Source organism: Triticum aestivum, chromosome 2D (assembly GCF_018294505.1).
Source record: "Triticum aestivum cultivar Chinese Spring chromosome 2D, IWGSC CS RefSeq v2.1, whole genome shotgun sequence".
NCBI classification, from domain to species: Eukaryota; Viridiplantae; Streptophyta; class Magnoliopsida; order Poales; family Poaceae; genus Triticum; species Triticum aestivum.
The window spans coordinates 616,150,073-616,167,165 of NC_057799.1; the positions used below are offsets into that span (position 1 = coordinate 616,150,073).

The 17,093-nt window shown below is 50.6% G+C and overlaps 1 protein-coding gene across 1 annotated transcript; it reads right to left on the minus strand.

The window, feature by feature from the left end:
- Positions 1-5,017: 5,017 nt before the first annotated feature.
- LOC123054984 (uncharacterized) lies at positions 5,018-5,848 on the minus strand. The gene is made up of 2 exons (XM_044478870.1): positions 5,667-5,848; positions 5,018-5,543 (listed from the first exon to the last, which is right to left on the minus strand). Exons 1-2 carry the CDS (start codon positions 5,840-5,842, stop codon positions 5,147-5,149), a joined length of 573 nt encoding a protein of 190 aa, XP_044334805.1. The 5' UTR covers positions 5,843-5,848; the 3' UTR covers positions 5,018-5,146.
- Between the last annotated feature and the right edge of the window lie 11,245 nt (positions 5,849-17,093).

A 17,093-nucleotide genomic window follows, 5' to 3' on the forward strand; every position in this document is an offset into this window, starting at 1 on the left:
CGAGATCAGGTCTAGTTGCTAATCAAGTTATACCCGTGTAAAAAGCTGACATGTGTTTTGTACGAGTCCTAAAGCATTTCTTTCCTGCAAATTATTGTTGTTCCAGTCACCTTGGTGTTCAGATGATGGCTCAGACCCCGCTGTCCGCTAGTGCGCGACCACACTGCAAGTCTATGGGCAGCGTCACTCGGGATGCAGCTAGGGCAACCACCAAGTAGATGTCTTCTCCTGTGTGGAGACAAAGAACAACGTTGCTATACACACGATAAAAATGCGGCCGACTCCTGCCCGATCCTTCATGGCAGCGCTAGCGCGAGCGTGCATGCAAGGGATTTGAACGCGAAGGTGGTGTCATTCATAGATCGGGCCTCAAGTATTGTCTGTCAAGCAATTTTGGACAAAGAAAGACATGGAGGAAGCCAAACCGTGGTGGTGGAGAGATTTAATGTGATGTGGATTTGGCAAATATCTACACTTAAGCCTTGTTCGGCAACCATCTACCAAGCGGAGCGCGCGGAGCTCGGTTCTAACCGCTCCCTAAATTATAGCCTGCATGCCACTCTGCTCCGAACCGGAGTTGCAGAGCGGAGGGATGCCGAACAGGCCCTTAATCAAGAAGCGAGGAGTGAGGTTTTGACCAAACACTTGCATCCAGAGGAAGTGGCTAATGGGGATCCACGAGGAGGACCGAGGAAGTGCGGCACATGTCAACCATCGCCGGTGAGGTGGTGACGCAGTAGTGTGGCTTTGCGAGCCCAGCAAAAAGTTTGATGAGCCTCTTCATGGAGTTGTGCTGGGTATGGGCTTGTTTTTCAGGTAGGCCTATGTCTCATAGAATTTTCTTCCCCACCTGATAATTATCTTTCACCAGAAACTCTTTATAGAATAAGGGAGATTATATTGCCATATCGGTAAAATTTACACTCCCTGAGCACAGAATAACTACATGTATTGTAACTACTTACTTACTTACGAAGACTGGCTAGATATGAAACCCTTTCACGAGGACTTTCCAGGAGGTCACCCATCCTAGTACTACTCTCGCCCAAATGGGTTTCATACCCAAAAGACTGGCTAGTTTTTACGTTGGCTCGCCAAGCCTATCACAACCCTTAGATATGAAACCCTTTCACGAGGACTTCCCAGGAGGTCATCCATCCTAGTACTACTCTCGCTCAAATGGGTTTAATACCTATGGGACTGGCTAGTTTTTACGTTGGCTCGCCAAGCCTATCACAACACTCCTCCTTTACCCGGGCTTGGGACCGGCTATGCCTAGAAGACATAGGCGGAGTTAACTACATGTATTGTAACTCTGTCACTTTAAAATGTAAAAAAGTACTAGCATACAAATATGCGCGAAATGAAAGCAGTACCAAAAAAAGAGAAACAAAATGAAACTATAATTCAACTAGAAGCAAAAATTACCATCCATGCCATAATAGTCCATTACCCAAGATAAATAAATAAAGAATTAGCTACCCAAAACCATACTGGAAATAACTAACATGCACAACAGGAGAAATAATAGGAGAATCAAAAAATGATTGAAGCCGAGAAGAAAATCATTCGCCTGCAATTCTGAAAAGAAAACAACACGGCAAGGGGCATCTCCTCCTTCTAGAGAAATAATTTGTCATGAAGAGACAATATTCCGCAGCACAACATCTATACAATGTCCATTTTATATTGTATAGAGATTGCGTCAATTAATTTCGATTGGAGGGAGTAGCATAAATGCTAAGTGGCTCCATCGTCTTGGCGTAGGGGAATATTTGGCACCAGCTGCCCTTTATCTTCGCGAGTAGCGTCCCTTGAGCCCGGTGGCTAACCCGCACCGGCACCGCTTTGTTTGATAACCACATGTCTTTCCGTCTGTACTACCCACATATCCATTCCCTCTCTTTTGTCAAGATGTACTCGCCATACAGGAAGTGTGGCCCTGGTAGAGCTTGTCTCCTGAGGCTGTATTGGCACCTCCACTTCCGCCCCTTATCCAGAATCCACACGTTGGTCGTTATCAAAAGGTCACGGGTAACGAGGCCTGGTCTCCCGTGCACCTCCGTTAGGTTGTGGTTAGCCGTATGCATGGGTAGCCCCTTGACGGAGGTGGTGTGTTCATGCTCGAGGTCAAATGACACGACCCGCGTCGCAGTGTCATAGGCCTCTTCCTGGTGTTAGATCGGATAGAGTGCCGATTAGTGCCAAAGTAGTGATCAAGGCGACGGACAATGCATGTGCAGCTGTGTGCAGCCGTGGGTGGGTGGGTACCCAAGGCGACGGATCAACTGTGAGGTAAGTTTTTTTTTAAAGAAAAACCGTGAGGTAAGGTTTTTTTCTCTTGAGAATTATCGTCATCTTTATTCATCCAAAACAAAGGTTATATGTACAAGGTTTGGGTCATAAAGATTGCCCAACCACGCATGTCTACCTACGCCTAGGTTACAAGTAAACTTGGCGAGATTATGAGTCTCAAGATTAAAATTCCTATGCTCATGGATAAAAGGACAAGAAATAAAGCTATTACAATGGATCAATATTTCATGTACTATAGCAGCATTTGGACTTCTTACTATATGGCCCAGCAGTGGCACAACTACTCTTAACCCAAGCAAAATAGGAGACCGTAGATGGGCCATGTAGTAAAATTCCTTTTCGGTGGTGTATTTGTGTTCATTCGATTGAAGTCAGATGCAGCTACCCCCGCGTCGCCTCTCTCTCTGGCGACACGGGGGGAACCACTCCGGCGCCACCTCCTTCCCACCCCCCCTCCTCCCCTTCACCTCGCCGCCGCCTGAGGAGCCCGTCGGCGAAGCCCGATCAGGCTCCAGGGAGGGTGGCGGCGGGGCATCTCCCTGCGATGCGCGGGGACGGATCTGGCGCGACGGATCCTAGCGAGCGCGCGGGCGCTGCTCCGGCGGTTCTGGCTCGCGGGCGGGCGTGGCTCCGCCGCTGGCTTGCGCGCGGGTGCGCGGGAGGGCTGGCCCGCCGAGGATCTGGCGGGCGGGGGTGAGCTGCGGCTCAGCGGAGCGCGCATGAGGCCCGGGTGCTGGCGTCAGCTGCGGGCGGCGGATGGGTCTCCGGGCGGCGGCCTCGGTCCGGGCTCCGGCGTGGCCTGCGCGTGGACGGCGTGCGTTTGCGCGGCGGCGCTCGGCTCCTGGATGCGCGCGTGGGGAGCGGATCGACGGCTGGGCGTGGCCGCGGCTGGCGCGCGGCGGGCGCAGTCACCGGCTGGGCGTAGCGGCTGGCTGCTCTAGAGCGCGAGGTGCGCTGCAGGTGGAGATGCTGCTCGTCTGCTCTGCTGCTCCGTTCGTGCAGCTTCGATCTGGATCTGGTGTGAGCTAGCTCCTCGATCTGCGCACTGCACTTCGCGTTGCGGCTTTGGTGGCTGCGGTGGTGGTCGTCGCGGTGGTGCTGCGGTGGTGGACAGCAGCTACGGCCAGGGGGGCGGTGCGTGTCTGCTCATGGTGGATCGTGGGATCCTGTGGCAGATTGAGGTCGGCCTCGGCAGGTGGTGGTTGATGGGCGGGGGTCGGTGGCTGTAGGTGGTCATCTCCGGGAGAAATCCTTGCTCCGGTCTTCTTCGGAGCCGGTGACGGCGGCGCCCGCGGCATCTTTCTTGGAAGCGTCATCGTGGAGGTGCTCCTGCTTCTCCCCACGGCTTTGGCTCCGGAGGGAATCCTCAGATCCGCTGGATCGGGCGATGGAGGCGTCTTCGCGTCTTTCTCCTCCTTGGGGGCATCGTCTCGGAGCCGGCAATGACTGGGAGACCGGTGGATGGCGGCATCTTCGCCGCGTGGGTTGCGGCATCTTTGCCGCGTGGTTTGCTGAGGCGGCCTTTTCGGGGGCGCTGATTTCTTTTTGGTAACGATGATGGCGTCGAGAGGAACTCTGGTCGCGGCTCGGGCTTCGATAGTCGGATCTTCCTGGCGTGTCCGAGGTGCTCTTTAGGGCACGGTCGGCGCAAGTCCTGCATATTTTTCTTGTGATGATCGTCGTCAGAGTCGGAGCTGTCGGTTGTTTGCGCATGTGGCCTTCTGTTGGCATGTGCCATCATGGTTTCTGTGTAGCTGTTTGCGGGTTGGCCTTGACGATGAAGGTCTACGGTGAAGTCGGAGTCGCCCGTTCGGAGATAGCCGGTGATGACGATGACGCTTGCGACTGCTCGGCGGATGTCCTTTCCTCTTTGTAGCTCTGTGATTCTGTGTCGGTGGCCAGGTTGGCCGGTGGTACCCATTTTATATGGGTTGGATTGTATCGGTTTTAGCCTGGTTTTCCATCAATTAACCGGGCAATTCTCACTCCTTCTTAATTAATGAAAATGGCAAGTCTTTTGCCTTGTTTCAAAAAAAAAAAATCCTTTTTTGGTACGTTCATTAACGTGGCATACGGACCTGGGGGTCAATGTTGTACGAAAATCCTGTGTAGTCCTGTGTAGTCAAACGACTACACAGGTGTAACGTGGCTTCGCCACTCTCGGGGCAGAGCCTGCAGACGAGCCGGGCCAAGCGCCGGGAGCTTTGTGGCAGCCGCAGCAGGATCTCCACCAGGATGTACGTGGGCAAGTCCCAGCGTCCCGCGTCGTCCATTTGGAGAGTTCAAAAATGAACATTTCATTTAACATATATCAATCATTTAAAATATAAGAATGAAATTAAATACATGTCATTTGGATGGAGAGAGAGGGGGGGAGAGTGCATGCAGCCCGAGAAACGCAGGTCTGCACGCAGCGGCAGCTGCACGCACGGCATCAACGGCGCGAGGACCGTCGCGATTCGCACCAAGCTGGCATGCTTCCTAGAGTATAGTCGTGCGGTCGATGCCGTTTTGTGACGTATATGCGTATTTAGGAAGAGACCAGGCTGACAGTACTTACTGACACACTGGTCTGCCCAACACGGCCATGTGGTACGTGTGAAGCACAGCCATCGTCAGTGCCATTACCAAGTCCAGCGGGAAATAAATTTCACTGCCACAAAGCGATTTCTTTTGCCGATAATGACACCCCAACTTGGAGAAGGCTAGCAGTTCGCAGCTAGTTCAGTTATTGGATGAAAAGCTCCACCCGTAACACTCCCATACAGCCTGGTGAGCTCAAACTACCATGGAAATACAAACGTAATTTGCAGAAAACAAATGGCTTTTATTAATGAGCCAGAACATAAGTCTGTCGAATCCCTATCGAAAGCAAATAGACCAGTGCAAATACAGCCTTCAGGATCAAATAGAGATACAAAGGCACAAGACAGATCACTAGAACCGGAGATACAGAACCACCGTTGCATGTAGCCGCGGCGCCCAGCGAGCTGCCGGGGGCGTCGTGGCTGAGCGCGGGCGCGCCGGACGAATGTGCGCCAGTTCCTGTGTCCGCCGATGGCCAACCGCCACCGCTAGAGCTCAATGTCGTGCAGGACGCACCCGATGATTGCACATCTGGCGTGTTGCAGATCTGCCGCTGCCCAGGCGGCCCGGGCGCTAGGTGCACCCCCAACACCTGCGCTTCGGGGACCGGCGGATCTGGAGCGCTCCCCGTGCCGGCCAATCTGCAAAAATCGGTCCGCAAAAGAACCCATAAGGGGGGCGACGGGACCATGGAGGACGGGGGATAGCACAGACCAGCGCGGGCAACCGGCAAAAACAAAATAGAGCCTCGGAGTTTTACTAACCTGTCGCCCAATGCCGGTGTCGTCACCCGGGAATCGCCATGAGCAGATTGAGACAGAACTCGAGCGCCTCCCTTTTCGGTTCTTGGTCTGTCGAGTGCGAGAGGTGGGTCGCAGGCACACGCAACCAAACCTGCGTCGTCCAGGACACTGTACCCAAAACGACAGCCGGGTCCCATGTGGTAAAAAATGTCACCGCGCCCTGCAAGGCTGGCCCTTTGCGTCAGATGCGTACCCGCACCGTGCGAGCCACAGAGCACAAGTGGCCATGGTATTGAAGTGTATATAGCAATGTATGCATCCGTTGTGTCTTTTCCCCTCATTTCGTGCGCGCATCACCTTGGCGCAGCGGGCGGCTGGATTTCTGCGTCCAGATGCCGCTGCGTCCAAGACGGCCGCACTCCATGCAGCCCTGGTCTCTTGATTCTCACTCTATCTCTATCTGTTCTGCAAAAAGCGGCCATTCACTGTTTTTTGTCAGGTCGTATTTGGAAGTGTAGCTCCTGGAATGAATTATTCTGTTTATACGAGTCAGACTGCACGGATCTTGATGAAACTGAAGGACAGTGGATTTCCCACCGGTACATACCGGCTCCGCTAAATTTACTCATTCGGGTAGGAATATGAGAGTGTGATGAAATCAAAACAGGTTTAATACAGCCAAGTATTTCGAAAATTCGAATGATGTATATGGATAGAAATTCATACCGGCACAGGTTCGTTATGTGGCAGTTCAAATACAGCTGAACAAGACACTGAAGCTCTGTACACAAGTCAAAAAATGATGGAAGCCGACAAAAAAAATCATTCACCTAAAGATAGCAATTCTAAAAAAAAAAGACAACACGGCAACCTCGCAAAAAAAGGGCAACACGGCAGGAGTCGTCTCTCCCGTCTAGTGGAAAAACTAATTTCTCATGAAGAGACGAACATCCTCATTAGCGATTAACAATTGACGCATTGTAAATGCTAAGTTTTTTTTAGGGCGCATAGTAAATGCTAAGTGGCTCCATCGTCTTGACATAGCGGAATGTCCGTCCCCTCCCACTTGTTATCACGAGCGGCCTCCCATGAGCCCGGTGGCTGACCCGCACCGGTACCGCCTTGTTGGACGATGACCACACGCCTGTCTGTCTATAGTGCCCGCGTATCAAGCTCTCGTTGTAGTGCCCGCGTATCAAGCTCTCGTCCAATGTCAAGATGCACTCTCCAAATACGAAGTGTGGCCGCGGGACATTATGCCGCGTAAGGCTGTACTGGCAGCTCCACTTCCGCCGCCCCTCGTCCAGAACCCACACCTCTGTCGTTCTTGAAACGCCACGGACAACAATGCCCAGCCTCCCGTGCACCTCCGTTAGGTGATAGTGTTCAGGCCCGGCGGGATGCCCGGGTAGCCCCTTCACACGGGTGACCACCTCGTTCTCGAGGTCAAGTGACACGACCCAGCTTGCTCCGGCACTCTCTATGACCCAGTACGTCGCGCCATCGATACTGATTATGCCGGCGCCAAGGTTGCAGCTCGCACCCTCTGCAGGACCAGCGGGAACCTCCCGCCATGACGCCTCCCCGAGCGTGAGCACCTGCACAGCGTCGAACTTGTATACCTTGTTGATGCTGCATGGGACGTGCACCACCTTGTACTGCCCGGACGTAGGGTGGTACGCGAAGTTGTACGCCTCGTGCCAGTCCTCCCAGCAGGCGTATCTCTCCACAGACGGGATATACGGGCGTGTGCAAGGCAGCGGCGGGACCGGCAGCTCCTCGTACGTGGCCGGGTTGAACAGGGTGACGGCGCCGCCGGGTGCCTCCTTGTTGTCGCACAGGCAGAGAAGACCATTGCACGTGCCGATCAGCTGCAGGCTACTGTTGTTTAGGAACCGGAAGTCGGCCGCCACTCTGTCCGGAATCCACAGCTCTGTGTTGCTCCCCGTCGATGACTTGGACATGTCGTCGACGACGTGGGCGACGGCGTCCCAGGTATCCCAATGGAGGGCTGTGGCGCGGCTCTGCATCTCTGTGTGCTTGTCGATGATTTCGCGCCAGAGACTGCAGACGAGGCCGACCCGGCGCCGGGAGATCGGCGGCAGCCGCAGCAGGACCTCCACCACGACGTCCGTGGGCAACTCCCGGCGTCCCGCGTCGCTCATGGCCATGGGCGCAATCTATCTAGTACTTCCCTTCTTCCGCCTTCTTTTCTTCGGTTGTCCAGTCTTTAACATCACCACGTTGCGGTTTGAGTCCGACTTGGTTACCGACTTCTGACTTCTTATTGTACTGCTATTTAGAAAGTTTCTTTGATGGGAATACGAGAACGTGATGAAATCGAAACAGTTCGATACAACAAGTAGAAGATTTCGAAATTTCCAACGATGCATAGGGACAGAAATCCATACTAATACAGATTCTTTTCTTTTATGGAGCGGTTCAAGTACAGCTGAACAAGTCACTGAAGCTATGTACACAAGGACTACATGCTGACAGTTTTAACTAGTACTAGATCGGAGAACATCAAAGCCCAATGCTGGTCAAGAGTCATATGGTTGCTAGGCGCAGAATCATAATTTGCTCAATGCGCACACAGCAGATGAGTTGTTTTCAGGATTCCGGGTTGTGGATGTTGCTTCTCAGGTGTCCTGCTTGGAGCATCGGCATGAGGCCTCCACCGTGCACCCTTCCCTCCGGCACGACGAACCCGAAGCTCTTGTTCCGGCTACCGCCACCTTCTTGGCCATAGCCCGCCAGGTTAAACGAAGACGATGGTTTCAGGGAGCCAGGAACCAGCAGCTGTGGCGGTATGAGCCTGCCACTCTGCATGTGTTCCAACGACTCGCCAGTAGCCGCAGCAGTCTGACGAAGCGCCAGGGAGAGAAGAAGAGATCACATGGTCCATGCTGCTGCCCACCGTGGAGGAAGAAGAGACGATCGCGCTGAAGAGGCCATGCCCAATCATGCTTCCTGCTGCTGCAAAAGGAGCGTACTACTTCCGCTACTGCTATGTTTTGAACGTAAGAAGAAAGAAAATAGCTTGCTCAGTTCACAAAATAGCAGGTCTGATTGTTTCACATTCAGCTGTAATCTTCCAGAACTAGAGAAGTTCACAAAATAGCAAGTTTGGCTCTTTTACATTGAACCGAAATCAGCCCGGAACTGAAGTTCACAAAAGTAAAGTTTCAGATTCCCGGCCAATACAGCTTTGTACAATCAACAAGTTTCATACATGTCTCCAACGAAGTTTCTGCAGACCATTATAATCATCTGTGCTGAAGATATATTCTAATCATGAAGCTTCGGAGAAGATTTTTTTTTTAAACATATGTAGACCATTTATAATTGTACAAAGTAGTATATGAGCAGATGAGAGCCATTAGATGTGTTCTGTGTAGTGGATATGAGCTAACTTATGCTCCTGACCTAGCAAGAGCTAAGTTAGATAAGACCTGAATTAGCTCTCAGTCCCTCTGATAATTATTAGTAGTAGTACCATTCTTTTCTCTCACCCGATTCTTGTTGTTACAAATATTGTTTTGTGCAGAGGGGACTATATATAGATTCCATTGTACTACTCTATCCATCCATCAATATATCACTCGCATTGCTGCAATTGATGAGTTTTGTCCCAAACATATTGTCTGTTATAGTCTTATAGATGGAATGAAATGGAATGCGCGGAACATTTAGATTGACAGAAAATATAAGGACGTTTCCTTTGACATGGAAACAAGTCAACAACAAGTTGGGTCATTCTTTTTGTTCAAAAGTAAAAATAAAATGGAGTGCAAGTGGCGGTTCCGCTCTCCTTTGATGCCGTTGGATGGAGGCAAGTGCAAATACGAGATCACACGATGGTTTCATGCATGGGCCTACTAAATATTAATGTGAAAACTACAATATTATTATTAGTTTAACCCAGCCTACTATATTGTAAACATAAAAAATTAATGTCTTCCGTTGCAACACACGAGCACTTACCTAGTTATAAAAAGATAACAACACAGTAATTGCCATGTTTACAATATGCTCGTTAGACATTAACAATTAGCAACATAAATGCTAAGTGGCTCCATTGTCTCGACATAAGGAAATGTCCGGCACCAGCTGCTTGGTGTCTTCGCGAGCAGCATCCCCTGAGCCCTGTGGCTGACCAGCACCGGCACCGCCTTGTTGGATGACCACATACCTTTCCGCCTATAGTGCCTGCATATCCATCCTTTCTCCTCCGTCAAGACGTACTCGCCATACACAAAGTGTGGCCCCATGACCCAATATGTAGTGCCATCGACGCTGACGATGCCGGCGCTGAGGTCGCACTCGCACCACCCGTCTTGCTCGGGGCCGGTAGTAACCTCTCGCCACGACGCCTCCCCTAGTGTAAGCACATGTACGGTGCCGAACATGGGCATCCGGTCAATGCTGCAGGGGACGTGCACCACCTTGTACTGTCCGGACGTAGGGTGGTACGCGAAGCTATACGCCTTGTACCAGTTAATCCTGAACTGGCCTGGACACGGCAGCTGTGGGACTGACAGCGTCTCGTCGGTGGCCGGGTTGACCAAGGTGACGGTGCCGCCGGGTGTCATCATGTCGGACAGGCAGAGTAGGCCGTTGCAGGTGCCCACAAGTTCTCCGTAGGTGCTATGCCTCCACAGCTCTCTGCAGTTCCCTGTCGACGACTTGGACAGGTCGTCGAGGACGTAGGCGACCGCGTCCCAGGAATCCCAGAGGAGGGCCGTGGCGCGGCTCTGCATCTCCGAGGTGCGCTCGTCAACGACGTCGCGCCAGAGCCTGCAGACGAGGCGGACCCGGCGGCGGGTGCTCGGGGGCAGCCGCAGCAGGATGTCCACCAGGACGTCCGTGGGCAAGTCCCGGCGTCCCGCGTCGTCCATGGCCATGGGCTGCAATCTATTTCCCTTGTTCTTCCTTTTTCTCTTTCTCCCGGTTGTTCACCACACGATGCGATTGCCCTGGCATAGTCGTTTTCGTTTGCTTTTAACATTACCACGATTCGGGTTGAGTCTGACTTGGATACCGACTTCTTCCTTTATTGTAATGCTGTTTGGAAAGTCTCTTTGATGGGAATACGAGAACATGATGAAATCCAAACAGTCTGATACAACAAGTATAGAAGAATTCGAAATTTGGAAGGATGCATAGGTAGGGACAGAAATTCAGACTAATGCAGGTTCGTTTATGGAGCAGTTCAAATACAGCTGAACAAGTCACTGAAGCTCTGTACACAAGGACTGCATGCTGACAGTATTAAGTTATTAACTACTAGTACCAGATCGGAGAACATCAAAGCCCAATGCTGGTCAAGAATCATATGGTTGCTAGGTGCAGAATCATGATATGCTCAAAGCGCAGAGCGCACACAGAAGATGTGTTGTTATCAGGATTTTTTTTTTTTTGATAAAGGGTGGATTTTATTAACTCAAAATGAAGCGTTATCAGGATTCTGGGTTGTGGATGTTGCTTCCCAGGTGTCGTCAGAGCATCGACATGAGCCCTCCACCGTGCACCATTCCCTCCGGCACGACGAACCCGAAGCTCTGGATCCCGCTACCACCACCTTCTTGGCCATTGCCCGCGAGGTTAAACGAAGACGATGGTTTCAGGGAGCCAGGAATCCAGCAGCTGTGGCGGTATGAGCCTGCCACTCTGCATGAGAGTTCCAACGACGCGCCAGTCACCACAGCAATCTGATGAGGCGCCAGGGACAGAAGAAGCTGCCCACCGTCGAGGAAGAAGAGACTATCGCGCTGAAGAGGCGGCGCCATGCCCGATCATGCTTCCTGCTGCTACAAAAGGAGCGTACTACTTCCGCTACTGCTATGTTTTGAACGTAAGAAGAAAGAAAATAGCTTGCTCAGTTCACAAAATAGCAGGTCTGATTGTTTTACATTCAGCTGTAATCATCCAGAACTAGAGAAATTCACAAAATAGCAAGTTTGGCTCTTTTACATTGAACGGAAATCAGCCAGGAACTGAAGAAGTTAATAAAAATAAAGTTTCAGATTTCCGGCCCATACAGCTTTGTACAATCAACAGGTTTCACACATGTCTCCAACGAAGTTTTTGCAGACCATTATAATCATCTGTGCTGAAGATATGTAAACCATTATAATCATGAAGCTTTGGAGAAGATTCTTAACATATGTAAACCATTTAATTGTACAAAATAGTATATGAGCAGATGAGAGCCATTGGATGTGTTCTGTAAGTTAGAGGAGTCGGCTGCCCCTGTAACATCATGTTACATTTGTTTGTAAGACCTGAATTAACGCTCAGTCCCGCTGATAATTATTAGTAGTACCATTCTTTTCTCTCACCCGATTCTTGTTGTTACAAATATTGATTTTTTTTTCTCGAATACGCAAAGCTTGCGTATCATTGCATTGATAGAAGGAATAGAATGAGTACAGATAGGGATACAACACATGACACGAACGCAGACAGGCGTGAACATGGTGCCCGGAGCAGAAAGATAAAGCTAAAACCTACCAAGCCCGAACCAAGAGCGGCAACGCCGAACCAACAAGAGCACCAACATCTCAAGAACCAAAACCGGGGACACCGCGAGCAAACAAGATGGCGCCTTCAAGAAGGAGCATGGCGCCGAGACGTCATCACCATCCGGTCCGGAGGAACCAGACCTAGGGTTTCCCCTGAGCTCGAAGAGGGGCACAACCGAGAGCCTTGACAGCGCCTCCCAGAAGGAAACGACATCCGCAGACGCTGCCGCTGCCAGCATCGGCAAGCCGAGCAAGGATTTCTCCCTGGCCTGAGGCTGAGCAATCCCATAGCCGCCGTATCTGGAAACGAAGATGAGGAAGCCAACGCCGGTCGAAGTCACCACGTCGGAAGGGGGTTGGCGGGGCTGCATCTGCCGTCGGAGGGTGGCACCGCCTCCGAACCCACGAGCACTGGATCTGGCAAAAGTGAAGGCTTTGAAGCGTACGGCGTAGGGCAGGCGGCGAAGCCAACCACAAGTGGGTAGGGTGACGGCGATCGGCAACGCCGGCAAGCAAGGACTGGAGGGACGCAGATCCTGGCTACCGTGGCCATAGCCGTCGGGACGTTGGGGAGCCAGGCGAGCTGGAAGGAACGCAGCTGTTGGGTCGCCGAGGCCGGAGCCGCCCGGCAGAGGACGCCAACAGCCAAGGACACTGGAGGGACGCGGGTCCAAGGTCGTCGGGGCCGGAGCAGCGCCAGCAAGTACCTGCCTTGAGGGCTTCATGACTACCACTAGCACAGTAGACTCGTCGCCACCGCAAGAGCCGTCACCGTGGCTCGGGGGAGAGGATGGGTCACCGGTCGCCAGACGGACAGAGACGCGCGACAGCTGGGAGGTGGGCGCCCGCGCAGGAGCTCCATGACGCGGGGTGGGTGGGCGTGGGGGGGGGGGGGGCGCAGGGGACGGATCTGCCGCGCCGCCGTCTTCCCGAGGCGCGGCACGACCTAGCTGGCCGGCCCCCCGGCGGTAGCGGGCGGAGATATGGTGCGTCCCTGCAGCGGCGGTGGATCTGGAGGCGGGGCGCGGTGGGGAGGTGCGAGTGGAGCAGGGGGAGAACGGAATCGCCCCGCCGCCGCCGTCCCGGAGCGCGGCGCGGCTTCGCCGGCCGGCCCTCCGGTGACGGCGCGGCGGGGGCTGGCGGAGGGGGGCTTCCCGATGGCGGTGGATGCGGTTCCCCCGTGTCGCCTCTGTAGGTTTGTAGTTGCCACAAATATTGATTTGTGAAGAGAGGACTATAGGTTCCATTGTACTACTCTGTCCATCCATCAATGTATCATATTTGCATTGCTGCAATTGAAGAATTCTGTCCCAAACATATTGTTCTGTTATAGATCGAATGAAACGGAATGCGTGGAACATTTAGACTGACAGAAAATATAAGGCATTTCATTTGGCATGGAAACAAGTCAACAAGAAGTTGGGGCGTTCTTCTTGTTCAAAAATAAAAATAGAAATGGAGTGCAAGCGGCAGTTCTGCTCTACTTTCATGCATGGGCCTACTAAATATCAATGTGAAAATTATAATATTATTACTATTTTAACTCACCCTACCATATTGTAAACATGAAGTCGGACTATTTAGAAATTATTGAAGCTTGCAAAGGGGGGGCTGATATTAGAGCTCCATACTCACCTGCTTTGGCAGACTGTTTCCATCTTGCTCGTGAAATAAAACAGGTTCGGTTTAATCATTGCCGCAGGGAAGCAAACAACTTGACACATATTTTAGCGAGGCATGCATATGATTCAAATTTATTTTGTCTTGGGAGGATGAGCCTCCCAACTTCCTGCTCCAGCATGTACTCCAAGATGCAACTCTATCAATCTTTGAATAAAGTGCTAGAAGACTTTCCTTTCAAAAGAAAAAATTGTAAACATGAAAAATTAACGTCGTCCGTTGCGACGCACGAGCACTTACCTAGTTATAGGAAGAAAACAACACGGCAATTGCCATGTTTACAATATCCTCATTAGACATCAACAATTAGCTCGGATGCCACTGTTGGGGAACGCAGTATTTCAAAGATTTTACCTACGATCACGCAAGATCTATCTATGTGATGCATAGCAACGAGCGGGAAAGTGTGTCCACGTACCCTCGTAGACCGAAAGCGGAAGCGTTAAGTAAAGCGGTTGATGTAGTCGAACATCTTCGCAATCCAACCGATCAAGTACCGAACGCACGTCACCTCCGCGATCTGCACACGTACAGCTCGATGATGTCCCTCAAACTCTTGATCCAGTTGAGGCCAAGGGAGAGTTTCGTCAGCACGACGGTGTGATGACGGTGATGATGAAGTTACCGGCACAGGGCTTCGCCTAAGCACTGCGGCGATATGACCGAGGTGTGTTTCTGTGGAGGGGGGCACCGCACATGGCTAAGAGAAACTTTGGTGTGTCTTTGGGGTGCCCCCCTCCCACGTATATAAAGGGCGGAGGGAGGAGGAGGCCGGCCAAGGGGAGGAGGCGCGCCTAGGGGGGGCAATCCTACTCCAAGTAGGATTCGCCCCCCCTTCCTACTCCAACAAGGAGAAGGGGGAAGGTGAGGGAGGAGAGAAGGAAAGGGGGCCCCACCCCCTAGTCCAATTCGGTTTGGGCTAGGGGGCGCGCGCCCTGCCTTGGTCTGCCTCCTCTCTTCCACCAATAGGCCCATGAGGCCCAATAACCCCCCGGGGGGTTCCGGTAACCCCCCGGTACTCCGGTAAATACCCGATACACCTCGGAACCATTCCGGTGTCCGAATATAGAGTCATCCAATATATCAGTCTTTATGTCTCGACCATTTCGAGACTCCTCGTCATGTCCTTGATCTCATCCGGGACTCCGAACTACCTTCGGTAAATCAAAACACATAGACTCATAATACTGATCCTCATCGAACGTTAAGCATGCGGACCCTACGGGTTCGAGAACTATGTAGACATGACCGAGACTCGTCTCCGGTCAATAACCAACCTGGATGCTCATATTGGCTCCCACATATTCTACGAAGATCTTTATCAGTCAAACCGCATAACAACATACGTTGTTCCCTTTGTCATCGGTATGTTACTTGCCCGAGATTCGATCGTCGGTATCTCAATACCTAGTTCAATCTCGTTAACAGCAAGTCTCTTTACTCGTTCAGTAATGCATCATCCCGCAACTAACTCATTAGTCACATTGCTTGCAAGGCTTATAGTGATGTGCATTACCGAGAGGGACCAGAGACACCTCTCCGACAATCGAAGTGACAAATCCTAATCTCGATCTATGCCAACTCAACAAACACCATCGGAGACACCTGTAGACACTAGTGCAAAACCGGGATTTATCACCGGTTCGTAAGGGCCTTTAGTGCCGGTTCCGCAACCGGCACTAAAGAGTGGGGACTAAAGGTCCCCCCCCTTTAGTACCGGTTAGGCACGAACCGGCACTAAAGTGCACCCACGTGGCACAAGCAAGCGTCGGGGGCGGGGAGCCCTTTAGTACCGGTTGGTAACACCAACCGGTACTACAATATTTGAGGGGGTTTTGGTTTTATTTTTTATTTTTCCTTTAATTTTGTTTTTTGCATTTAATATTTTTTTGTTTGCTGGTATTTTACGGTACTACATATTGTACACGTTATGCATATATATATATATATATATATATATATATATATATATATATATATATATATATATAATTTCTCGTAGCTAGAATCGATCATATATATATATATATATCATCGAATGTCTCACAACCACCATTATAATTCACACATACACATGCATGTACAATTTCCCCAGGTATATATACAATTTCTCCTACATGTTGTCTTGGTGCCTTCGGAGCACGATGACAAGTGGTTCATGGGGGCGGTAACGGGTAATAGTATTCTCCTTTGGGATCTATGACCTGGTCGAGCAAAAATCCCGCTATTTCCTCTTGAAGTGCTCGTATGCGCTCCGTTGGTAGGAGCTTGTCCCGCACGTCACGGAACTGTTAAGAAGGAGATCAATATCGATAATCATGTAAAAATCGTGAATAGTGTTCTGTGAAACGTACCCATTGCTGTCTATTAGATCTGCTCCTTTCGGACGCCATCATGCGAATGTTCTCGCAAACGTAGAATGCACACACATCACGCCCCGATGCCTGCTGCATTGCCTTTACGAGAATTGAATTTAATCAGGTAATAATTAATCAAGCATGATAATTAATTAATGTTATTGAAACAAGAATTAAAGAGATGGTAGCTAGCTAGCTAGCTAGTACTAATTAATTACTTACCTTGGGTCGATACCAAAACAGGTTTTTTGCCCATTTTCCTGGAGTCACCTTGATGAACTTTGCCCAAGCCCTGCCCGTCGGCAAAGAAAATTAATAAAGGGGTTATTAAATAGTTCATATCAGGAAATGACGAACCTAAATAGGCCAAGATATAGTTAATAATGATTGAAATTACCTGTTGACTATCCCCTTCACGGTGGATTAGTCACTTTCTTCTTTAAGTAGTGAGTCCAGTACTTCAACTTTTCCTTCCTCAACTTTAATGTCTAACAAGATCGAGTGGAAACTGCATGCGCACACGTTTGCATGTCTTAATTAAGCGGGCATGTGCACAACACTAATCAACTACCCTAAACCCTATACACTTAATTAAGCGGGTATGTGCACAGTAAGCAAAAACAGAATTTGTAGTACAAGACAGTGTGACTCACAGGAAGTTGTAAGGAAGTAGTATATCTTCATTGGTATTGAGGCGCTTCAATGCTTTCCTCTAAACTGGTTCGATAACTTAGAAGATTCCATGTGTATTCATTAATGGTATTTGGGTCAATGAACCCAATGCCATAGCGTCCAGATTTTTTCATTTCATACATCTTCATCCTGCATAATACCACAGAAAATAATATAGTGAGAATAATTACAGGTAATGATAGATTGATCAA